We start from the raw sequence: 23,920 nt of genomic DNA, 5'->3' as shown, positions 1-23,920 counted from the left end.
ATCTGTTGTTGCACCAATTTTACTCAATTGCAGTGAAAGTGTGGAGTCCTCTTGTAAATCAAGATTCTGAAAAATGGAACAAGCACCAATTAGAGGCCTTCCACACAGGTACGCTCACTCTCTGAGCAAACTGAAATGAAACATATACTTGGGGAAACTAATATCTGCATCATGGAAACAGCAAAATATGTCACAGCCTAAGAGACAACCGGCTCAACCACACATGACAGCTGTAGCCGACCTCCTCACAATTCACTCTTTCTGCAATTAAAGATGTCAATATTTTCCTAACTTTCATGCCAGTAAAGTGAATTGAAATGGAAAAACAAAGGAAAGAAAGATTCAAGGAGTGTCTTTCTTTCAAATACGCCACCAAGTCTGCAGATATCCATGGCAATAAATCATTAAGGGTAATAACCCAGCAATCCCGTACATCTACAGGCTAATAAAAAGTTTCTGATTATGTGCATTGTTAGATTATGTAATGATTAGTTTGGAGATTAAGACATTGACATACAAAGCACTATATAAACCTGATACTGATTAACTCACCCAAGCAGTAAATAAACATAACAACTATAATACTAAAATGCAGCTTTTTGACTCACAATATGAGTATGCATTGTTTAAGAAACACTTTTAACTTGCTATGTTAAGTTCATGTTGCTGCAATTTCCTGATATGACTTAAGATACTGGACTATAACTTTTAATGAAGAATTTTAACATTCATATTAGTGTGATATTTTAACTTTAGTATAAGATGTGTGTGCTTGTTTCACTACTGTTTACGTGCACTGCTGCATGTTATTAACTTTGTGTGTTCTCTCTACTGTAGTTTGTTTTTTCCCCTGTAGTTCTTTGCAGGTATTTCTGCAGCTGCACAGGTCTAACCTGCAGCCATGGGTCCCATCAGTATGTCCAGTGTTTACATTCTCTTGTTCATTGTATGTCTGTTTGCCTCTTTGTCCTTTCTCTCCCATGTTTAACCTTACCCAGACTGATCCAGGCAGATATCTACTTTCTCTGAGCCTGGTTCTGCTTGAGGTCTCTCTTTGTTTACTGAGATTTTTCCTGTCAACTGTCACCATTGTGGTCCATAACTAAATGTTGTTGGGTTTTCCCTGCACAATTTTGTAAAATTTTAACTTTAATTCTTAAATTAGCCAGGTAATTTGATGGAGTATATAATATTGTGGGTTCTTACCCCATATTTGAGTTAGTCAGTGCAATTGAGACATTTTAATTTAGTATCTTTTTCATTTAACACTGAGAACTTACTGCCTCAGCTGCTATTTTAAGTCCAGATGTGTATTGAAATTAACCCATTACTAATCTTTGTCATGGTTAGTAAAGAAACAAAACAACTATAGCTTAATTAGGTAGTATTAAAGACACACAGCACATTTCCACTGTGTCTGTTCTCACTACATAAAAAAGACTGTCTGAGCAGTGTTAACTTTCTAATAGTGCATCCTGGGAAGTCTATTTATTTTCATTTAATTTAATGAGTTGAATGAATTCTCGGGACAGTTTATTCATTCAGCTCATGATTCTAAGTCAAAACGACTTAAGTTCTAAAGTGGATTGAAAATGAAAATCAGACATTATATGTTCAATTTACTAGAAATTAGCAAAACTCATATATTTACAGTAAGTAAGCTAAACAAAGATTTATTGATTTGACTAAGTTCTTTTATGGCGTTTTAGAGTGTAGGGTCGTAACTTTAAAATTTGAATGAGTCAGACAAATTTGCAAAATTAACAAAATCATACAGTCCTAACCTTAACCATTTAAACTTGTAACACCGATGTTATTTCCCTGCAGGCAAGTCCTTAGGCTTAACAGCTGTTGTGTTAAATGTGACTTCACTTATTTGCTTTTTTAAAAACGTGCAATAAACTAAATCCAAACTCATATCTCAAGAAATGAAGCTGCAATTAATTAAAATTGTATATTTTCAAATAATATGCTTTCCCAAGATAGTTGTGTTGAGGTTTTGAATTTCAACAAGACTTTGTAGCTATCGGAAACGATCAGGCACTGTTCAGGGCAGCTAAAAACACAGGGTCCTCGGTGGAAGGACCCCGCTGAGAGGTAAACAAGAGATGAAGCTTTAATTAAGAGACAGCAATCGGTATTAGTTGAATTTACTTGGCGTGTGACGACGTGTAACCGGTCGTGGGGTGATGGCAGATGATAATGAGCTGGAAAAGTAAGTAAACATGTCGCTGTTTGTTCTTTATTAGCCGTAAAGCTGCTGTTTGCGCACACTTCGAGACGGCTTACGTCCATAACCGTAACGCCGCTCCGAGTGTTAGAGGCGTATTTTTGGTCCACAGCTGTTGTATTTATTTTGATGTAAGACGAGTGAGAGTGTGTGTTGCTTGTAAGGAAACAGACACCGGTAGCTGGCTGTGCCGTGTGGTTAAAGGTCGGCTAAATTAGCGGCTCTCCTCTGCTGACACTCTGCTGATTCAGCAGCTCGGGTCAAACCAGGACACCGCCGCTGCCCCTCATTCACTCCTAATGGCTCACTTTCTCTCACATACTCCGCATCACTCCGTTTTCTCGCACTTAATTAAATTATTCTCCCTTTGGCTCCCTCTTGAGGTTTTGTGTCATCTTTGTCCTCGGCTTCGCCCCCAAATTCGTCCCCTCCGCATGACTCATTTTGGTGCTTTTCTTTGTTTATCCATGCAGACGTGCGGTAGAGGAGCTCCTCAGGGAGACTGACAGAGCTCGGCTGAGAGCAGAGACGATGGGCCCTGCAGGATGGTGAGCAATGTGTTTCACGTGGCATCTGTATAAGCCTGTGCACATCTGTCATCTGTGCATGTGTAGCTGCTACTGATCCACTTAACTGCACTTGTGAGCGGGCAGCCAGATTTAGTTTGTGCGCAGCTTGTCTGTTTACATTCCCAACTAGTTAGCTGAGGTTTTCAGTACAGCTGCATCCTTAAATTAACCATCAACTGTTTTGATAGTTGATTAGTCGATGAGTGTTTGTTTCAAAGAAAATAAAAGTCAAACTTCTCTTATCGCAGCTTCTTAGAGCAGAATGTTTTCAGGTTTCTTTGCTCCTTGAAGATGGTAAACTAAATATTTTTGGGTTGAGGATAAAACAAGACCATCAAAGGGGTCATCTACGGCTTTAGAAAACACTTATCAACATTTGTCACTATTTTATAGCCCAGAATAACTAATCTATTTTTCTAGAAAATTGAGACAGTGCAAAAAGTCATTAGTTTCAGCCTGAGTTTTCAGTAGACAACTTGACATACTTTTCTCACATAAATTTGTCACTCTTGGCTTAAATGAAAATGGTGGTCCGTTGTCACACTATTTTACAACTGTACTCAAACGATATATTACATTTGAAGCAATATGCATGGCTCCACATGATGTTATGTCTTTTAGAAATACCAATATGTCTTTCTACTCCATTTTTATGCAAATTAAAATTCCATCATAACATTTTGTTTCTCAACTACAAAATATTTCCATGCCACCTGTCCTCAATGAGTTAATATTCTCAAAACGTTGATGTTTTAGGGCTAGAAGGGCCATTCATGTGGTTGTTAGACTGATTGTCAACCTGGCCAATAACTGGGTCAGATACTTTTACATTTTTCTGATTATGGGTATTCTAATTTTTATAAATCAATTTCTGATTTAGTTACTTAATTTAAAAATGCACTTTTTTGTCTCTAAAGCAGCCTCGTATTTCTTTGTGTAATTACTGCTCTTTGGTCTTGAGCAATGTCAGTTACAGCGCTATCCGATGATCTGATTACAAGTAGTAATCAATCAATATTGAAGGATAAATGCTGGGAAAATTCTTTTATTAAACATGTAAAATTTTGTGTTGGAGTTTGTGTTTGTCTAAATTTCGACATCAGGATTTTCATTTCTACTGCAAATATATATCGGTTCCCAATATTGCCTATCAGTCTACTTGATTACTAATAACTGACAAAAGTATTGGCCCTGATAAAGTCATATCAGTCAACCCTTAGTTATTATGCAATGTTATGCAGTTTCTATGCTTGATATATCCTTAATTAATTATATGAACATTGTTACCACTTTGTTAATGGGTAAAAACAGCTCCATAATGATAAATGTAGGGATTTTGGTTTTGCGAGTACGCCTTATAAAATGCATGTGGTTACTCTTGTTGCTGATTTTGTCTTGGTGAATTTGTGATTTAAAACCAAATGAAACTACGTGTTATTTGAAAGGTCTCCTTGACATCAAAGTCTAGTAGAGAAACGAGAACAACTTCCACATTTACAAAATCAAAGCAATTAAATCACATAAAGCAGTTCTCAGGTGGACTAATTAAATATTCACACTAAAATCAAGGTCAAGAATTTAAATCCCCAATGTAAATCTCAGTTTTTTAAAGGTTCTCTATCTATATTAAATTACACAAAGAGGTGCTAAATTCTATATCAAATCGCTACATAACATGCAAGTATTGTGGAAAATTACTGAATCATTTGTTTTGGTGAGGAATTAAACCTGAAATTAGTCTATAAAATACCCTTCACATGTTAGCTTTTTACATCATTTTCACATGGATTCAAAGGGGGAAGAGGGCAGAAAATCCCTCCGTGTCCTCGGTGGTAGCTACAGCCCTGAGCAAGAGGGCCTTTTAAAGTTAATCTCTCCTGTGATGTGGTGTCACAGCTATTAGCTCTGATCCCAGCGGTGAGCATCCGTCTGTCTCTGAGAGGTAAGTGTCTAATCTGCGGGGTCACACTGTCTCATAGCTGAAACAAATGTGTCTCTTCACACCTCTGTCAGGTTGAAGTGCCCTCTAAGGAGCACCAACAAACGCTTCCTCCTCAACACCCTGCGCTCCACTGGCCTGCAGCGGCGCAGCGGTGAGTCCAGAGCCGGACACTCCACCACAAGAGGGCGCCTGAGGAGCGAGTCCCCAGAGAGGAGCAGGAGCAGGAGCAGAACACCTACCAGAGAGCCCAGGAGTAATGGAGGCCACAGAGACCATAAACATCATCACAGAGACAGCCGCAAAAACAAAGATAAGAAGCTGGATAGACACAGAGACGACAGAGACAGAAGACACGTCGATAAACAGAACACAGACAAAGACAGACACAGACAAAGACAGACACAGACTTGATGGGTAATTGTTTGTTGAGGAGCTCTGCTTCTCCAGAGACCAGAGGCACAGAGGTGGACTTGAAACTGAGCTCCTGCCGGATTAAACACCTCAGAGCTGCTGACAGGCTGAGAGAATCTGTCCTGCTCATCTGGAGCGTTGGAAGGAGACAGAAAACTTTATTTTCCTGCTGTTAAAAAGGGACTAAATAGAGGAGTTTGGCTTGTCTTTTGAGGTTCAGTAAGCGGTATTTGATCCCCAGTAGCAGCCAACATAAAATCATTTTTATGTTCTTTTTTGGCTTTTCAGTAAAGTCTGGGTGAATAAAATGTCAAATGGCCTCTATTTTCCCAGGAAATCCTTTCCTCGCTCTGATTTTTGTCTTATCGCTACTCATGCAACCAATAATTTGAAATAATCGTATAGAGGAGACTTGATTTCAAATATAATGTCCTCATTCACTGCTCATAATGTTTACATAAGCCATGCTGCTGTCGCCACTGGGTAAGCACATTTTATCGCGTCCAACTTTTTGACATGTGTATAGCAGCTATCAGAAATGCTTTTGTTTGTCAAAGGAGAAAAAAATGTTTTCCTGACACTCCTACATGTGCCTGACTCTCTGGAAAGGATTCATTCAGTACAGCTGTAATACCAACAGCAGCTTTGCTAAAATAAGAGCCCGGTGATTCCATGCAGACAGTGTTTCCACAGGTCTCCGTGGGGTTGTGGGGCTTCAGGCCAGCAGATGGACATTTGCTCAAGCGTTGAGAGTCTTGTTTATATCTTTCCTATCCATTTGGCTTGTTTACATGTGTTTGAACTTACTCTTTTTATTGTTCCACAGCATTTTACACACGTGACAAGAGTCTATTACAGGTCTATTACAGCAACTCTGAGCTGCATCACTCCTCCCTTACAGACCATTACGCAAAAAAAAAAATCTGACTGGAAATGCGTTAAACGCTCATCATGCTTCATAAATCTCGTTGTCTATCTCCACTGTAGTGGGGAATAGCTTGGGTTAACTGTTTCCTTCCTCTTTGAAACAGTGATCAAATATAAACACCATTAAGCCATACAGCAGGGGGTGTTTTGTATAGAATTGGTTTGCTTGAACTTTATTGCGTCCCTGAGTGCCCCATTAAGATACCGTGGAAAGTGCCATAATTGCTTTTGAAGAACTCGGTGCAAATAGTCCGCTGATAGACTCTATGGAGGTAAAAGCCTCGTCGTGCTGTACGATTTGCCTTGGAATAGGTAAATTAGGCCTATCTTATAGCGGAGGCTCCACAGTGTTGGGTAACGCTTGCAGGCTGTGCAGACACGCTCGGTGCGCACGCGGCGGTTAATTGAGTTCAGTTTCTCACTCCAGCCTAATTGGTTTACCACGAGAGCTGATGTTTAATGGGGCGATCGCGAGGCCGCTGAAGGCTAATGGCCAGCAAACATGGCGAGAGTGCAGCAGCAGCTCTTGTGTTTGTTGTCGCCAAGGGCCCTTCGTGCTGAGACTGTGGCACAGGCGCGCAAAATGGTGTTAAATGATGCATTTACGAAAGTATAATGGGTACATTTCAAACGTCAGAAAAGAAATGGAAAAAATGGTGACTGTGGAAATACGGGCTGTGGTGTTTGAGCTTTCCCCCCGAGTTTCCAAGACAACTGTCTCTCCATCCAGGTCTCTTATCTCGCAGGTCAACCAATGTTTGCGCCCATACATATCGATTTATCGGCCGCAGTGTGCAGACAAGAGGTATATCCATATAAATTGTCGATTGCTGCTTTGTTTGAGGACAATCCAACGTGTCCCACATGAGAAACATGTTCCTTCCGTGCGCTCTAGAGTAATACCTCTAAGTGGAGGCAGGGTCCCGCTGATTCACCCGTTCACTCCTGTGGCGCAGCTGTGTGCGCAGACACGGTTGGACGCCAGGTAAACTTTGCGGTATTTACAGAGTGGCATTGATTTACGCGCTGACTGTTCAATTTACCGAAAAAAAAGAGATCCCACAAGCTGCAGAATATCCTGGAAACTGGGAGCAAACAGTGAAACCAATGGCTCGGGCTCTGCAGAGTCACATGGTGACAGAGTGACACACCTGTGTGGAGCCGTGAGGGCCTCGCAGTTGCGCCAGAGGCAGGTAGAGCTGAAGGTCCACGCCGAGGCAGGGCGCAGGTGCGGTACATGTGCGCGCAAACGGCCTCGCAGCTCTCCGGTCCACGCCAAGCCATGAATCGGGAAGATCATTATTACTCCTCTCAGGTTTTTAAAGACTCCTGCGCCTACCAGAGACCACAGGGGGATGAGTACAGCCACAGCCCGCCGCCCTGCCTCTACATGAGCAGGCAGGTCCACTCCGTCTACACGCCGCCGTCCATGGGAGCCCTGGAGCAGGCCAGCCTTCCTGACATCGCCCCTGCGTACAGTTTAGCCAGCATGCGGGAGGATCCAGGTGTGCCTCAGCTCCAGCACCAGCACCAGCAGGGGCTCCAGCAGCAGCAGCAGCCCCTCCAGCCTCCAGGTTATGGTGACACGGGGGAGCAGAGCAGATATCACCTCCCATTCCCCTGGATGAAAACCACCAAATCCCACTCACACACCTGGAAGGGCCAGTGGGCAGGTAAACACTCAAACACCTCAGTGAATGTGTGAAAGAGCAAAATCTGTTCACGAACTGAATCCGAATGCAGGGTTTCTCTGAGAAGTGATTGATTTTGATTCAAAAAATGGGCTTCAAATTAAAATAGACTGTCTTGTTTGCAACACCAGTAGATCAGTTTCAACGGACTCTTTCTAAGGTGTAATGACATCATGCTCCCAACAATATGGTCCTGGGTGTTTCAGTTTACTTTGTCAGTCAGTTTGTAAAAGGCCCGGAAGGTCAGCGTTTGCTTTTATCGGGTCTTATCGTTACAAAAATGTGGGGTTTGTCTGTAACAAAACATTTTCACAAATCGCCATATCTTAAGCCTTCAGTGACTGCAAACTATAGAATATAATAGACTGTTAAACACCCAAACCCACAGTCGCTTTTGATTGATGTGGGTCTGGAAGAAAAGGCCCTTTATTGTATTTACGCTAAATTGCAATGTAAAGTTTTCAGCTTGAATAAAACGTTACTGAATAATTCACTATGTTAAAACTGAGAGAAGGGAGTGTGTTAATGGAGATAATATCAATAAACTTTCTAACCAGCGCGTTTGCGTAATAGAAAAGTACGTCCTAGAAAGTTATCTTCTGCTAAAACGGATTTAAATAGTTCCCAGACTTTTCTTGAATTCAGACCCAAAAAGACAGCATTATTCACTTAATATAGGTTGGTGCATTAATTAAAGTCCAACAAAGTCCATATTATCATGCGTCATTGTGGCCACCTTTTGGTTAAGCTTCGCGCACAGCATTTGAAGCACAATTCTGATATAATTATAGCATAATGCACGTTGTTTTTTTATCATTTGAAAGTTCTGAAACTGTGAAAATCATATTCATTTGGGTTTTATTATCAAAATGGCTGATGTAGAAAGCTGCAAAGGTTTCTAAAATACTAACCCCAGGTAACAGGCAGGAGGCCAAGGACCAAAGCAACATAAATGACTATTCTTGTCATTTATGATTTATAGCCAAGTCATATAACTTGTTTATAAATTTAACAAATACACGTGCTTTTGCGTAGCATATACTTGTTTAGGCTGTAATGACAATGTGAAGATGAATTCACGTTTTTCTTTTTCGTTAGAGAGGAAGAATTATTAGTGTCTTGTATTTTCTGCTCTGATTTAACCTGTAGATTACCTAAAATCTGAGTGATTTATATTTTGTACAAACCAAAAAAAAAGTCAAATGTGACACTCATAAGCAACTTGGTTAAGAAGGCTAAACTGTAGGCAGTTTTCCCGTTTTTCTTTGCTGCTGCTTCTTTTTTTCGCATGACATTTTGATTCTTAAACGTCTTTTTGGAGAAACTGGTGATTGGTGTCCTAGAAAAATGAGGAGTAGATGGGTGTATTTTTTTCCAAATAAAATCTCTGTGGTTCCACCCTTTACATTGGAAAAATAAATCTTTGCAAGTCACAGTGACTAAACCACATAAAAAAGACTTGAGTGTTTGTGCCCTCAGATAGCCTATCACAAACCACAACATTTTATCAATGTAAACTCTGCTTTTGTATAGTTGCTGTTTTTATTTGATCCCCGGTATGGATCTTAGATGTGGGCAACCACGCGCCCCGCATGAGAAATATAAAAGAAAACAAACGCACACTCCACCAAAGTCTTATCTAATCTCCAAAATAATTTACCCTAAAACCTTCACCCCAAAAATCTCCTAGTTAACCCGAATTAAAGCAGGTTAATAGTCTTAATGTCACCTGTTGTTTCTGAATTTTTGCTTAAATCTCAAGTTAATGTATAGTACATGTCCAAATATATAATAAACTAAAATGTAATTTTTTTTAAACGCACCTATAGTAAAACCTGCTAATTTCTCTAAAGAGAAATTACTAAGTTCATGATAATTAATAGGTGCAGCGGGTTTACAAGAGTGCTTGAGATTTTAGTCCAAACAAGGCTGATAACGTTCAAATAACTCTGATAAATGGCATCTACATGGCGTATAAGGACACTGAGTGTGCTCGTTGTTTTAGGGCCCTATGTGATGGCGGAGACGGAGGAAAACAAGCGCACCAGGACTGCGTACACGCGCGCCCAGCTGCTGGAGCTGGAGAAGGAGTTCCTGTTCAACCGCTACATCTCGAGGCCTCGCCGGGTGGAGCTGGCTCTGACCCTCAGCCTCACCGAGAGACACATCAAGATCTGGTTCCAGAACCGGCGCATGAAGTGGAAGAAGGAGGAGGACCGCAGGAGGGCCAGAGGCGCCGATCCGGACCAGGACTCCTCCATCACCTCCGGAGACCAGGGGGAGGCCGCAGGAGGGGTGTCCTCCACCAACGGACCTCACGCCGCTACCACACCTCCTGTTTCCCCGCTGCACGGCCACACTCTCTCCGCGTCCGGGTCCAGAGAGCCCGCGTAGATGCAATTACGCACTTAAAACTGGGACCTAAAGTGGCATTTCAGGGATCGTTTTACTTTATTCTGATGGCAACTTAACAGAAACAGACTTGAAACCCATATTTTAAGGCAGCCCTATTGGGGAGTATTTGTATTTATAAGATTAGGAGGGTGATGACAGGTCTCTTTGGATTTCACAGTCATTTCTGGACTGAAGGCGCATTTCTACAGGCTTTGAGATTGAGATTTTGGACGCCAGATGGCATGCGGACACAGCAAAATCAAGCAGGGACCACCTCTTTCCCCCATTATAGAGGCAGCAACAAGGACTCAGTTGCACAGCTGTTGTATGGTCACATTAAGTTATACAGTGCGTTGTTTTTGACCTCAGACAGTGAATATTTTAGGCCACAACCATGTTAAGAAATGTACGAAAATGTTTTAAAAAACGTGTATTTTCCATGTACTTGTCCACTTGTTTATAAACCAAAGCGATATCATGTAAAATGTTCAGTTAGAATCAGTGATGCACATGTTTTATTGTTAATTATACAGTTTGATGGATGAATAACACATATAATGCATTTGGAATAAAGAATATATCACTGCCTTTACGCATGGCATCAGTGGAACTTTTTCCTGGTGGTTGAAGCGGCTCAGTGGAAACCCGAGATGAACTCCATCCATGAAGGGTCATAGTTTGTTCGGTGCATCACAGAGCACCAGACCTTGGAGACGCAGGCGGCAAATCTTCTTCACCTCCTCGATGCCGCGTTCCCTCTCCACGGCGCGCTCGTTCCCGCAGCGCTCGGTCAGCTGCCGCAAGATGTTCGCTTTGTCGTTCATGCGGGCGCAGATGACAAACGGGAACCCGAAGCGCGTCTTGTACTCCTCGTTGAGCCGGGACATGCGCGAGGCTTCACCGGAGCTCAGCGCGTCCATACCGGCTCGTGCCTGCTCCTCGCGCGACTCCCGGGTCAACGTGCCGCTCTGGAGGTCCCTCCCAGCGAGGTCTGGGTGACACCTGAGGATCCCCTCTTTACCTGAACACACACGTGGTGACTGATTATTGCACCCAGTTTGGTTCGTTTGATGTTCTGCGCCATTACGCACAGAACACATGATTCGATCTAAAGTCCAATAGAGCTAAACGACTAATAAAATGATTAAAACGATCACCTGATTCTGGAAGATCATCGATGAACTCACTGATTGCAGCCTCCAAAGCATTTAAGGTAACAAAGGGACGCCTCGACCACACAGCAGCTGTTATTATCGGACATTTCTCCACCACATTCCCGAAAATACTCACAAAATCTTCATAATTAAGAGCATTTACTGCGGTAATATCCATTTTTTTTTTGGTAACACTCTTTAGTGGTTGCACAGGCAGTGACCTTCGGACAACAAGGGTTAATGCACTGGTGGACGCGCAGAACAAGGCCCCCGTGTCTGGCTGTGGTTAATATTTGCTAAATTCAGCAGCTGACAGTCATCTGCATCTGAAAATAAGAGTTTTGCTGAAAAGCTTGAAGACAGGTACACAATAGTGATGCAAATTTTAGACACAGGGTTTCCCAGGCAAAATTTGATCTCTGGCGTCTCCTAGTGCGTAAAGTGAGAAACAGTCCGAATGTAAATGTCAGGTCTGTAAGTAGGATATGTTTATTATTTTTCAAACTGCTGTTAAGCCCTTCAACAAGGTTTCACACAGTGGTGGAAGAAGTATTTAGATTCTCTACTTACACTCACAAAAGAGAATTGTTGGACCAACCTAAATCGACTGCTTCCATTGGCAGCACAACTGAATCAAATCCATCCAATTAAAGTTAACAAGTAATATTAAGGCCACTGGTTGAAGTTCGATTTACTTAAGTCACTGGGTTCCCTTGAAATGAGGACTTTGCATTGCTGCAACTTAATTTTAATAAAAGTCAACTTGAAGTTTTCAATTTTGCCAACTTAAATATATTTTTCTTTACTCAGCAATCTACTCAAATAAGACAGCAATTGAGTTCCGGCAGAAAAAAAAGTAAACTACAAGGGGGTTTGTAGTTTAAAGATGACAAAATCCAGAAAAGAAGACTGCCATCATCAAATCAGAAAGCGTAATGAAAGCACATTAAAAAAACCCCAAACATTTACACACTTTTTGCATTTTTTAAAAAGTGGAAGCAGTAGCAATGCTGTAATATGGCAATATTCCATTACAAGTGGAAGTTCTGGGTTGAATAATATGATATATAAATGATTTTAAAAATATGAAAAGATCACCATTTTCAGCAAATGGTCCAAAAGTTCAAGTATTTACAATGATAAAAATGTTTTCTGTGACTATATATCATATTATTCACATGTTAATCACGCAAGTTAACATTAAGCTGAATTGTTGTAGCTGCTGGATGTGGAGTTAATTTCAACTAAAGCTTGTTTTAGATTATTCTATTCTAGACCGTCATATTCTATAAACTAATTATTGTATTCTTACATAAAATCTTCACATGTAACCTAAGCAGTAATTGCTGCTGTCACACAAATGCAGTGATATTAAAAGATGTATCTACCTCTGAAAAGTGTATTATAGGATACAAGTATAAAGCAGCAAGAAATGGATATACTCAATGAAAGGAATAATACTTCAGAATGTTGTTGAAGTGTAATACTTTCATAAAGTTCCCTTTCAGTATTGCGTTCACAAGATAGAGAAGAAAAACACATTTCCATAATCTTTGATATTCAATTTCTGCTCTTGTCTTGTGAAATGTGGGGGAGGTATTTCTTTTGAGACATATTACTAATACTCAAATAAGAAACACTCATTTAATGAATAAAGTACATTTTATTGCAGGTATAATGCTTAGCCTTACCCTGATACAATACAGCGTAAATATTCCATTAAAACATTAAAAGCATGGTATAAAAAGAGATATATATGTGTAAGATAATAGAATTTAAATGGCTTGTAATAGCTGCTGATACATGTGCCTATTTTATAGCATAATAAGACTTTAGGTAAAAAGGTTAGATACTGACATGTCTAAAGTATAGTCTTGAAACCAATTTTTCACTTTTAGCTGCACAAAAACCCCAAGGGTATACAAAAACACAGTTTTTACATAACAACACAAGACATACATGAAGAGGATAAATTATTTGGAACTATTTTAAATGTAACGCCATCCAGTTCACCATTAACTCCCATTGATAATCCCCAATAATCAACATAATGTAGAATTATCATGTTTTTGACACCATTAACAAAACTGAAAACTTTAAAGCTTCAAAAAGGTAGAATTTATGGACGATCCATTGCATTATGTCGTGTTAGATTTCACAGATGTTCCTAATAAAGTGGCTGGTAAATGCGGTTTACTGAATAACCATATCTATGAATAAACTCTGCAGATTATGCTATTATTTGCTACATATGTTGTATTCAATCCCATCTACAGTAAGCATGTTAATACTTATGATATTTCAATAGCATATGAAAAAAGTACATTTGATTGTAAATGTTGAGATTATTATATGAGAAGAATCTTAAGTAAACGGTTACATAGATTAAACAGTTTGAGCATCGACATGTAACAGGAGATCAGTCTGCATCAGATGGCTTCAGAGGCTCTTCCTCTTTAGCTGCCATCGTGTCTGACTCGGGCATTTCTACTTTGCTTTCTTCACTCACGTGGTTTTTGCAGTAGTCGTTGGCCGACTGCGTCTTGTTGTCGCTGAGCTTTGTCAAGGCAGAAATGTCCAAAATAGCCGCTGCATTCTGGTAGTCGCTGGAAGTCTGGTCGAGCATGTTGTGGTAGAGCTGAAAGGAATAAGACTCAATAAGAATAGACCAGGTACAGCGTTTCCATCCTCCATCCAGCGGTGGAGAAGAAAGTGTTACACTGTGCTCTAGATGATTTTAAGTGGATGTTTGAGTAGAATCTTCCAAAAATATGTTGACCGTGTCCTACAGGCTTATACCTTCTCCTCTCTGTCGGTCAGCTGGTCGCACATAAAGGACACCAGCTTGGAGAAAGATGGACGGCTGGAGGGATCCAGGGCCCAACACTTACACATCATCTCGTAACTGCAGAAGAAAGTCATGGGAGACAAAAATTCAGATTTGTATTCAGCTTCATTATCAGGACAGATTTGACGTTATTTAGGAAGTCAAAGGTAGCTGGACTACTGTATTTGTTTGACTATAGGGACAGTATTCCTTCAATCATTTACTTACATAAAAGCACCAATAAAACAACATAAAAATTCTCCATCAAAAAAAGGCCTGCATTTGAAAGTACAGAATTATTCTCAGACATATTTACTTAAACTATATAAAGTAAAAGGGTAAAATAGTCTATTTCCTATTATGAAAAATGACATTTTTCGACAATTTATGTACTAATGTGTTAGTCTGCCTAAAGATTATACAAGTGATTCTGGCTACATTTGAATTGCTAAAGCCTTATTTTCTTATTATATGACTAAACTAAAGAACAGACTTGATCTTAATCAAAGAAAATATAACTACAGTGCAACTGTGGAAGATTAATCCTGCCACTGAAATGCAGTGAAATAGAAGAATATGGTGGCAGAAATACTCAGTGTGTAAGTATATCAAAATTCAGTAAATATACTGCATATATCTGTATTAGAAGCCACCAGCATGTTTATTTATCATGACTAATAGGGTTTTTACTGCTATTTTTCTATTATTGTGTGTTATTATAATTTCCAGTTGTAGGTTCTGTAACTCCATTTAAAAAATTATATTTATTTATTGGAAAAGTGCAAGAATTGCATGCAGAGGGAAGGCACGTACACAGACTCGTTTGCGTAGTACGGACACTCCATCTTAAATCCTCTCTCAATCATTGAATAGAACGCGTGATCCACCTTCATGCCTGGATACGGAGTGACACCTGGGAACAGCAGTTCATGGCCAACATGAAACAGGACTTTACTGTGTGCTTGGCTTTTGAAATGTGAGTGTCTGTGAGCGCGTTACCGAGTGAGAAGATCTCCCAGAGCAGAATGCCGTAAGCCCAGACGTCACTCTTCATGGTGTACATCCCCTCAAAGATGCTCTCTGGTGCCATCCACTTCACCGGCAAACGCACCTGGAGGACAGCAAAGTCACATAATGTGGGGAGGAAAAAATAAAGAACATAGCAGCAAATGATAACATAAAGAGAATGTCTGGCATACATTTCCTCTCACGACATAGTTGGAGTCGTTGTCGATGTCTCGAGCCAAACCAAAGTCACCAATTTTCACCAGCCTGCCCTTCGTCACCAACACGTTTCGAGCTGCCAGGTCCCGGTGGATACACTGCAGACAGACAGAAATTATCAATGAATCTGACATCTGAGGTTGAACTTGTTGTGCTCTTAGTTGAGAAGTCGCTGCATTTGGTTTGATGTAAGCTGACATGAACTTTACTGTAGAGGCTGACAGTATATCTGTGTGTGTAAAGATATTGTTAAAACAAATCAGTAGATGGAGATATGATAGGTTAGGAAAGTATTAATGAAGTATCTCACTTTAGAAAAACAAATTCACACATTCTTTTTATTCGAAGTAAGATAGTGTATATAGGGTTGCAACTACCTATTATCTTTATTCTCTATTCATCTGGGAATTATTTTTTGCATTGATTGCTGAAGTGGTTGGTTTCTATAATTTCCTAAAGTTGAAGCTGATGTCTTTAGATAGGCTGCTTTGTCTGATTGACTGTCCAAAACCTACAAGCTACAATTCACTATCACAAAACAAAAAAAAACCTAGTAGCTAAGAATCCAAAAATGGTATTTTAATGGTAAAAAAGATCTTATTGTTTAATTGATCATCAAAATAGTTCTGAATAAATGTTCTGTCAGTTCACTAATTCATTAACTGACTAATTTCTTCAGCTCTGCTAAGTTTGTGTATCGTCAAAGCATAGAAACCTGAAGCAACAGCTGTGTTTCTCTGTTCTTCAGTAGAGAACGTGGGGCTGACAGACGTAAAGTACTGGGAGTTTCTACACTTTGACCTGCTTACGTTCTTGGACGAGAGGAACTCCATTCCTTTGGCCACTTGGAAAGCAAAGCTCAGGAGGTCATCAAAGGTCAGGGCCTGCAGGTCTTCTGTCTGATCGTCTGGGCTGTCAAAGCCGTCTGGATCTGCAAACAAACTGTTTTATGTTATATTTTCTCAGAATGGTATCAGCTCAGATCCTCTTTTCACTCAGAGAGCTACATGTTGATGTATTAATTTCTCAGAATGACATGTACGTTGTTTTGTCTCTACATGATGTTTCTGACCTTCATAGCCGTCCATGTCGTTGGAGTTAAGAGTGAGCAGGGCGATGTCCTCCTGCCCTCTGGTGGCAGAGGAGCCGTACATGGGCACATAATTGTCCACTGTTGCATCTGGCTCACTGAGAAGACACAAATAAGACATAGTTATGACGTCGCAACCCCCTACTTACAGAAGAATTACTCTGAATATGAGCTAAACCTATACATAAACCTGTCTACACAACACATCATTTGTATTCTCTGCTCAGTGTTGCATTTCTTCCCACCATGGGTTTTTCTTGGGCTGCAGGTTGTGGTAGAGGCTCCTGAATCGATCCTTAGTAAAAGCATCCGTCACAGACTTGTGGTAGCGTTCACTGTTGCGTTTCAGGTAGTTCAGCAGGTCTCCATAAGAGCAGTATTGGAAGATCAGGTATATGGGTCCTACACGGGAGAGAAAAGATGATCAGAAATTATAGCACTTGATCTGACAAAACCACATCAGGTGAAATCAGGTGTAAAACAAATCTATAGTGCATGTGTGTAATCAGCTGTGGTAAACAGACCTGTCTCAGTGCATGCACCCAGCAGGTTGACGATGTTGGCATGGTGGCCGACGTGAGTCAGCATCTTGAGCTCTGACATCAGAGCCTCCTTCTCCACCGACTGGTGTTTTTCTGCAGGGTCGAATACGAGATCAGCAACTGAAATAACCTCTGCGGCGCTCCACATTTCCCTCAGGGTATAAACACTGACCTTTAAGCATCTTGACGGCCACCTGCTGTGACACTCCAGGCTTGTTGATGCCATAAGCTGTTGCCTGCACCACCATGCCAAAAGCTCCAGAGCCCAGTTCTTTCCCTGGGGAGGACACATTCATGCTGCTCATATGGACATTAAAGAAGTTTATTGGCTCAAAGAAGTAAAATGGGCCTGGACATGACTGAAAAGCTAATAACATTAAATACATCTACTCCTGTATTATATTTAAACACAATTTTGAGGTGTTAGAACTTTAGTTTTTACTGTATATATTTACTCTTCTACCTACTTCTTAAATTGAAGTCTTATATATAAAAAAAAAACTAGAGTATTACAAAACCAGTGCACTGTTGCAACTGTTTTGGCTTGTGGCCTTTCAAAAAACAGTGTCATGCTGGGGCCCCTTGTCATGTTTCTATGATATTGTTAGTAGTTCCACCAAAGAGACACTTCCTCCCTCAACTTCTCGGATGGTTTCGATGAAATGACAGTTTGAGGCCCAAAGAGGTAAAGTTTCACAGAAAAGAAAAGATTAGAGTGAAGTCAACAAGATCAATTTACCACACATTTTTGTAGCAGAATGTTGCTTCTTCCTCTTTGATCTTCCGTCACCTTTAAACACCTTAAGTTTGTGTTGTGACCATTTGGAGGGGTCCTTAAGCTTATACACTGATTATCAGTACTGAGACTTTACAAATATTTGTAGAAAAGGCCACAAAGGACTTTAAATGCAGCACTTTGCTCAAGTATTTTATCACGTCTAATGTCGACCAGGAATCATACCCAGCTCCAGGTTCTCTCTGGGAAACTCCCATTTCTGGTCGTACTCAAAGTCCTTGAAGTTGATGTAGATGTAATCATTGTCATTGGGTCCAACCATCTGGATGATCTGCAGCTGAGGCTGATACTGGGGTTTCTATTGGAAACACAAAATATTTTGTGTCATGTCCTCATGTGTGTTTTCTTTTGCATATGTGCTGATGAGTGACACACTTGCGTACCTTCTTTCTGACAAAGTACATGAGCACCACGCTGACTACTGCCAAAGCTGCGAGCAGAATCAAACTGCCAGTTTTCAGCAGCATCAAGCCATTTTCACTTGGTGGCTCACCTAAAACACAGCAATATATGCACAACAGCTTTTAATAATGACTATTTAATTTAGGAATTTTATAAGCAAAATTGTTCTTACTACCTCTGGAAGCCTCTGGTGAAGGTGGATAGTATATTGAGTATTTAGTTTCACACCAGGTGCCAACTGAGTTTGTCAGGCAAAACCTCAAATGGTGTCCATCCACCAGATTTCTGCTCAGTGAGCTCTTAATTATCTTGTTACAGGAGTCATCAGAGTCTGTCTGATTGGCATTTGGGATCTCTTTCCAGGAAGATTCTGATTCACAGCTGCAGAGAGACAAAGAGCAGAGGCCTTTCGTAATCGAGGCTACAACACCCTCTGAGCCGAGCAGCTGTGAAGGTAGTCCTACCTGTCATTGAACGAAGAGCACGACATCCAGGTATAATTAGCCGGTACAAGACTTTCAGTCTCAAAGGTGAAGGTATTGTCATCATTGTTGGACCTGAATGTGAACTTTGGTTTGTCTGGAAACAAAATGAGTACATTATAGACAGTGCAATATTTGAAATATAACTGCAAAATATGTTTTAAAATTGTGCAGAAGTTACATTAACCTACCGACGACACACACTGATATCGTCTCTGTTTGTTTTTGTCCTCCGGCCTCCAGGTGTAATTTATAATCTCCTGATCTGAGAGGATCACAGAGCTTCACCGTTCTGAGAAAACAGAGACAACGGCTCTAAACGAATCCATCCAGAAGTCTTTTAGGTACAACGTAACATGAAAATTATTTTAAACAATTTACTGTTGTAATTTTGCAGATTTCCCCTCTTTTGCTAAATTGCCAATAATATCTAGTAAAACCAGTGAAAGAGTATTATTATTATTATTAGTAGTATCATATGTTTGTTTTATATGTGAACCATAAAAAAAAATGAAATGACATCTACATTAAAGATTTACTGATTTATAAATGTTAAGTTGTTATTTTACAACTTTTGTGCATAAAATTACGCAATTTTTTACTCTATTTAAATCAGAAAAATAGTGTTATTTTATAATTTTTGCCTGTTATGTGACAGAAAACTATGTATATTAAGGATATGATACAAAATGGTCATGAAATTTTAAACTGTTATTTTATAATTTGATCATTTATAATGCATGACCACAAAATTGTACAGTTTTACCATGCTTAAGTCAGTTAAGTCAGTTGTTGTCTGTTAGTGCTCATGAAAAGACTTTGATATTTTGCATACTTTTACATGCTAATAGATTTTCTCTAACACTTTTTGGAGTGCATTGATAGCGTCGGGTTCCTGTTTCATGGAACTACCTGTGCTTTGTCACCCAAGTATCCCTGATACACTTAGTCACATTTTCATCAGGAGCCTCCCAGGAACAGCGCTGGAGAACAGGATGGTAGGAAACATTGGCATGCAAACAGGTTCTAGATGCATTCAGAGCAGATAGGATCTTGACCTTATCCAACTGGACGGAGAGGAAGCCTTCAGCTGAGGTGACACAAGAATAAATTAGTGCATGTAAATTTCACAGAAACAAGAAACAATCATAGTTTTTCTGTGATAACAGTTGCAATGGCTGCACATACAAAAAAAAACCCTAATGAAATGAGGTTTACTAACCTTGGACATGAATGTAAACTGACTTAGTTTTATTCTCCAGACTCTTGCAAGTGTATGTGCCACTGTGCTCCACACTCACAGACCCGATGGACAGGTAAGTCATCACACTTGCTAAATGTGCATCATTTTTAATGCACATCTGGAGGAAAAACACAGTTATGATTTCAATGGTGAAGATTGATACAGTTATATAGTAAGTTTCCAAATAAACATCATGGGAAATTTGTCCACATGAAAAGTTGTGTCACTATGAACTGTACCTCCTTCTGTTCTCCACATTCTAATGTTTTGGCATCCAGTATTTTGCCACCATATTCCCACTGGGGTGGTATGTGAGTGAGTCCTCGGCAGCGAAGCAGTAAAGATTGACCAGGGCTCAGAGTCACATTAGAAACCTCATCCTTTGTCATGGAGTACCTCTCTAGATCTGAAACACACAGTGAGGCCTCATGTCACACAACATATTATATTTCACTGCCAATTTCAAATTTTAATCTATTTACTGTGATTATTTGCCACATTTTGATTAATTAGAAATCACTTCTGGATTTAACTGTTTTTCCTCTAATAAAAACTGAATGCATTAGCTTGCTTCTGGCATCATTTGAAATGATTAAATGTCAGTTGTATTTCATTTATTACAAGTTTTTCATATTCAATTACCATAGTCATACAGTTGGGTGCATTCTTGTCCTTCAGCGTTGGTCGCGCAGCACATCACTCCTTCATCATAATAATAAGTACTCTTTATCGAGTTCCCTGACCTTGCGTTGTTTCCAGGAATATTTTTCCCACCAATGCTTCCGTGCAAAAGGAGGAGAAGCATTATTATTCACTGAATGAAACTGCAATGTGATGTTTACTATAAAGTGTGAGTGCAAATGTAGTGGATTACATCTTACCCAGACCATTTGACTGTGGGCTTTGGGGAGCCCTCAGAGGTGCAGTTAAAATGGGGAGAAGACCTTTTGACATTTACACGATCCAACATCAGCTGAGGTGTTGTGGGACGTTCTGGAAAACATATTTCAAAAAATGAAAACTTTCAGCATCAAGCAGCCAAGAATTTGTTTGCCTTGCTGACTGCTGGCTGATCACTGCAGTAGAGAGAAGAGGAGATATGAGGAAGCTGATACTCACTCCTGACTATGTGAAGATACACAGTTACTGAAGATCCGGTCGCATTGCTAGTTTCACAGAGCAGCGTGTAATTCCCTGAATCTGTCTCGGAAAGCGGCAGCGTGACCAAGAAGTGACTCCCATTTCTGTCAGGTTTAAGTAAATGCCTCAGTTTAATTATATACACATCAAAAGATGAAACACAGCTAAACACACACACACATTGATTCACTCACAGCACTGGATCCATTCCTCTGATCCAGTGGCAGACAGGATCTCCAGCGAAGCCATCCAGGGAGATGATGAGTTTCTTCCCCACAGACAGCTCTACGCTGACAGGACCAGATGCATTCAGATAGTCAGCTGCCAGAAAACATGCCGCCTGAAAGATAAGACTCACCGTTTAATCCTGTCCCATTAGGTAGCATGAAAAAATTCACTGTGGGCAAGATTTTGTATAAATGTTCGAATGTTTTGCAAGACTATAAAACAGATGGATGAGGCACATTCAAGGCTTAAAGGCTTTTTGCACTGATAATACTATTTGAAAATCCTGTTTTCACTGGACCTTGTACACTTGCATGTATTTACTACAAATTAATTACTGCGTGGTGAAATGTTCTAGATATTTAAATTGTTCTCTCCCTATCGAACAGACACTATTTTTTCTAGCATTACTTATACTGAGGTATAAATTAACCAGTAAAAAACATCAATCATGGTAGCTCTGCATCACTTGTATCGGAATTACGTCTGGTCTGTCACCTTTAAAGGTTACACTAAAATAACAGAAACTAACAGATTTCAAGAAATGAAACACGTTTTCCCCTTCCTGATGTTTTACAGCCTCTTTCTGCTCTGCACTTTTGTTTCTCTGCTACCATATTATGCAGACTACTCTAAAATACACTTGAAGCATCTTTGCTCAGTCTGATAATATGGGCTTGCCGACATTGCCACAGAAATTTGTGACAAGAATACAAACACTAAATAGCACTGACTGCAGCTGGTGTGTATGTTCTGGTATATATATATATATATATATATATATATATATATGTGTGTGTGTGTATATATATATATATATGTGTGTGTGTGTATATATACATATATATGTATATATATGTACATATATACAGATATATATATGTATATATATGTGTGTGTGTGTGTGTGTGTGTGTGTGTCTACAATTCATGCACCTTTCAATTCAGACTCTTTGTGCAGTTTGGTATCTGCTGGGGTTTACCAAAGAATAATAATATCTCTGTTTTTAATGCATCAATTGCGAAATACACAGCAGCATCTAATGATTTGTTACTTTAAGTTTGTTGATCAGTTAAAGCAGCTCTTACCTCATCACTGGACCTGCAGATCTGATTCTCTGCAACATCAGAGCAGAGCGCTCTGCCAGCGCACAGCAGCAGAACAGCTGTAACTTTAACATTTGTATACATTTTATGAATAAACTCAGGAAATTTTAAAAAACTGTAAAAAAAAAAGGAAAATGAGAAATATATTTTAAAAAAGATCAGTGCAAAAGTTTTAGAAATTCTATCAATTGTAGCAACTGTTATAGAGCAAAATTAATTGCCTCATTTAATTATTTCCAGTGCTTTAAATGCTTTATTACACAGTGCACACATGAAAATAGTATAACCCTACATGACATATTATGTATTTTTAAAATAAATTTTAAAAGCCTAATAAAGTTTAACCTTAATTCATGTAATTATGAGATGGAACACTCATACTACGACTCGTTCGCAGAGGGCTTCATATATCACACTGTAAGATCAACAAGGCGTTTGCTTCTAATCCACAAGGTTCCTCATACTGTCATAGAGCTGAATGTTGATACATCAAGACTAAATATTGACATTATCCAAATATTTAATAAATAACCATTATAAAATACATCTTACATATTATCTTAATCTACTGACAAATATTCAGCTAAGTGGTCAGAGAAATCCAAATATTTCTAATAAACCTTAGAAATAACGCCTCACTGGTCTCAGATTGAGAAGAATTGTAATTTCCCTGTGATTCTGCAGGCCCTGTAACTCAGCCTACAAAACAGGGACTTGAGATAGTCTTACCCGCAATGATATCTCTCTGTCTCTGCATGATGCTGTTTTTCTGTCAGGGTTACATACTCAGTCTCGGGTCAGACTGTGAAACTCTGGTGAGCAAGTTGTGTGTGAATACCGTTTAAACAGAGGAAGTAAAACTGCCAATGACGGCATCACCAGCTACGCCTGGAGGGCTGGTGTTAAAAAAAGTATATAGTTTATGATAAAAACCTGTGAAAAACGCATAGTTATATAAACATGTCATATATTATATCAAAGGAGAAAACTGTTATCACTTTTATCTTATTTTTATTACTTTAATCTTATTTTTTTAAATACATTTTTTAATCAAATATATATTTGTAAAATATATTCTAGATGCAATTTCACTTAGAGGATCAATAAAGTAATCTATCTATCTATCTATCTATCTATCTATCTATCTATCTATCTATCTATCTATCTATCTATCTATCTATCTATCTATCTATCTATCTATCTATCTATCTATCTAGACATAAATGTGACAGAAACTATGCATAATGATACAATGATATATGTAAACACACTGTGGGAGATAAAATGTTATGCAGGACAATTCATTTTCTGAGTTTTTCAAAAAAAGAAAAAGAAAATGCAAGAGTGACAGTTTTCTCCTTTGATATAATATATGACATGTTTATATAATTGTGTAAATCCACCGTGTCTTGATGTTTTGTACAGCACTTTGGTCAGTTCTGGAGGTTTTAAATGTGCTATTTAAATCAATTTGATTTCATAATATTACATATTTCAAGTATACTAAAGAAATATTTGTGATATA

The 23,920-nt window shown here is 39.3% G+C and overlaps 4 protein-coding genes across 4 annotated transcripts; 2 read left to right on the top strand and 2 right to left on the bottom strand.

The window, feature by feature from the left end:
* Positions 1-2,057: 2,057 nt before the first annotated feature.
* si:ch211-140b10.6 (RNA polymerase I and III subunit D) lies at positions 2,058-5,471 on the top strand. Its single transcript, XM_023293984.3, has 3 exons — positions 2,058-2,215; positions 2,704-2,778; positions 4,813-5,471. The coding sequence occupies exons 1-3, from the start codon at positions 2,190-2,192 to the stop codon at positions 5,150-5,152; spliced, it is 441 nt and encodes a 146-aa protein (XP_023149752.1). The 5' UTR covers positions 2,058-2,189; the 3' UTR covers positions 5,153-5,471.
* Positions 5,472-5,618: 147 nt separating this feature from the next.
* pdx1 (pancreatic and duodenal homeobox 1) lies at positions 5,619-10,756 on the top strand. Its single transcript, XM_023293977.3, has 2 exons — positions 5,619-7,752; positions 9,776-10,756. Exons 1-2 carry the CDS (start codon positions 7,317-7,319, stop codon positions 10,162-10,164), a joined length of 825 nt encoding a protein of 274 aa, XP_023149745.2. The 5' UTR covers positions 5,619-7,316; the 3' UTR covers positions 10,165-10,756.
* On the bottom strand, positions 10,652-11,573 carry urad (ureidoimidazoline (2-oxo-4-hydroxy-4-carboxy-5-) decarboxylase). Its single transcript, XM_023293978.3, has 2 exons — positions 11,322-11,573; positions 10,652-11,185 (listed from the first exon to the last, which is right to left on the bottom strand). The coding sequence occupies exons 1-2, from the start codon at positions 11,494-11,496 to the stop codon at positions 10,836-10,838; spliced, it is 525 nt and encodes a 174-aa protein (XP_023149746.1). The 5' UTR covers positions 11,497-11,573; the 3' UTR covers positions 10,652-10,835.
* A 1,388-nt stretch (positions 11,574-12,961) lies between these two features.
* flt3 (fms related receptor tyrosine kinase 3) lies at positions 12,962-23,227 on the bottom strand. Its single transcript, XM_023293972.3, has 24 exons — positions 23,125-23,227; positions 22,378-22,460; positions 21,259-21,404; positions 21,044-21,168; positions 20,806-20,917; positions 20,567-20,703; positions 20,164-20,330; positions 19,904-20,042; positions 19,594-19,771; positions 18,873-18,973; positions 18,664-18,778; positions 18,375-18,580; positions 18,181-18,290; positions 17,963-18,095; positions 17,174-17,278; positions 16,984-17,094; positions 16,705-16,861; positions 16,442-16,557; positions 16,179-16,300; positions 15,345-15,467; positions 15,145-15,256; positions 14,959-15,058; positions 14,118-14,223; positions 12,962-13,956 (listed from the first exon to the last, which is right to left on the bottom strand). The coding sequence occupies exons 1-24, from the start codon at positions 23,150-23,152 to the stop codon at positions 13,738-13,740; spliced, it is 3,051 nt and encodes a 1,016-aa protein (XP_023149740.2). The 5' UTR covers positions 23,153-23,227; the 3' UTR covers positions 12,962-13,737.
* Positions 23,228-23,920: the final 693 nt, after the last annotated feature.

This window comes from Amphiprion ocellaris, chromosome 22, assembly GCF_022539595.1.
Source record: "Amphiprion ocellaris isolate individual 3 ecotype Okinawa chromosome 22, ASM2253959v1, whole genome shotgun sequence".
Lineage (NCBI taxonomy): Eukaryota > Metazoa > Chordata > Actinopteri > Pomacentridae > Amphiprion > Amphiprion ocellaris.
The sequence above is the reverse complement of the archived record's forward strand: the minus strand, read 5'-3'. Positions and strand labels throughout refer to the sequence as shown.

Bases quoted from the DNA above. Each gene is read 5' to 3' on its own strand.
- si:ch211-140b10.6 (XM_023293984.3), top strand. From the start codon at position 2,190: ATGGCAGATGATAATGAGCTGGAAAA. The intron at 2,216-2,703 runs GTAAGTAAACAT...TTATCCATGCAG, and splicing joins GATGATAATGAGCTGGAAAA to ACGTGCGGTAGAGGAGCTCC. The intron at 2,779-4,812 runs GTGAGCAATGTG...CACCTCTGTCAG, and splicing joins ACGATGGGCCCTGCAGGATG to GTTGAAGTGCCCTCTAAGGA.
- pdx1 (XM_023293977.3), top strand. From the start codon at position 7,317: ATGTGCGCGCAAACGGCCTCGCAGCTCTCCGGTCCACGCCAAGCCATG. The intron at 7,753-9,775 runs GTAAACACTCAA...TCGTTGTTTTAG, and splicing joins CTGGAAGGGCCAGTGGGCAG to GGCCCTATGTGATGGCGGAG.
- urad (XM_023293978.3), bottom strand. From the start codon at position 11,496: ATGGATATTACCGCAGTAAATGCTCTTAATTATGAAGATTTTGTGAGT. The intron at 11,186-11,321 runs GTGATCGTTTTA...GTGTGTGTTCAG, and splicing joins CGATGATCTTCCAGAATCAG to GTAAAGAGGGGATCCTCAGG.
- flt3 (XM_023293972.3), bottom strand. From the start codon at position 23,152: ATGCAGAGACAGAGAGATATCATTGCGG. The intron at 16,558-16,704 runs GTGGGAAGAAAT...GTGTCTTCTCAG, and splicing joins CAGCCCAAGAAAAACCCATG to TGAGCCAGATGCAACAGTGG. The intron at 15,468-16,178 runs GTAAGCAGGTCA...GTCTGTCTGCAG, and splicing joins AGTTCCTCTCGTCCAAGAAC to TGTATCCACCGGGACCTGGC.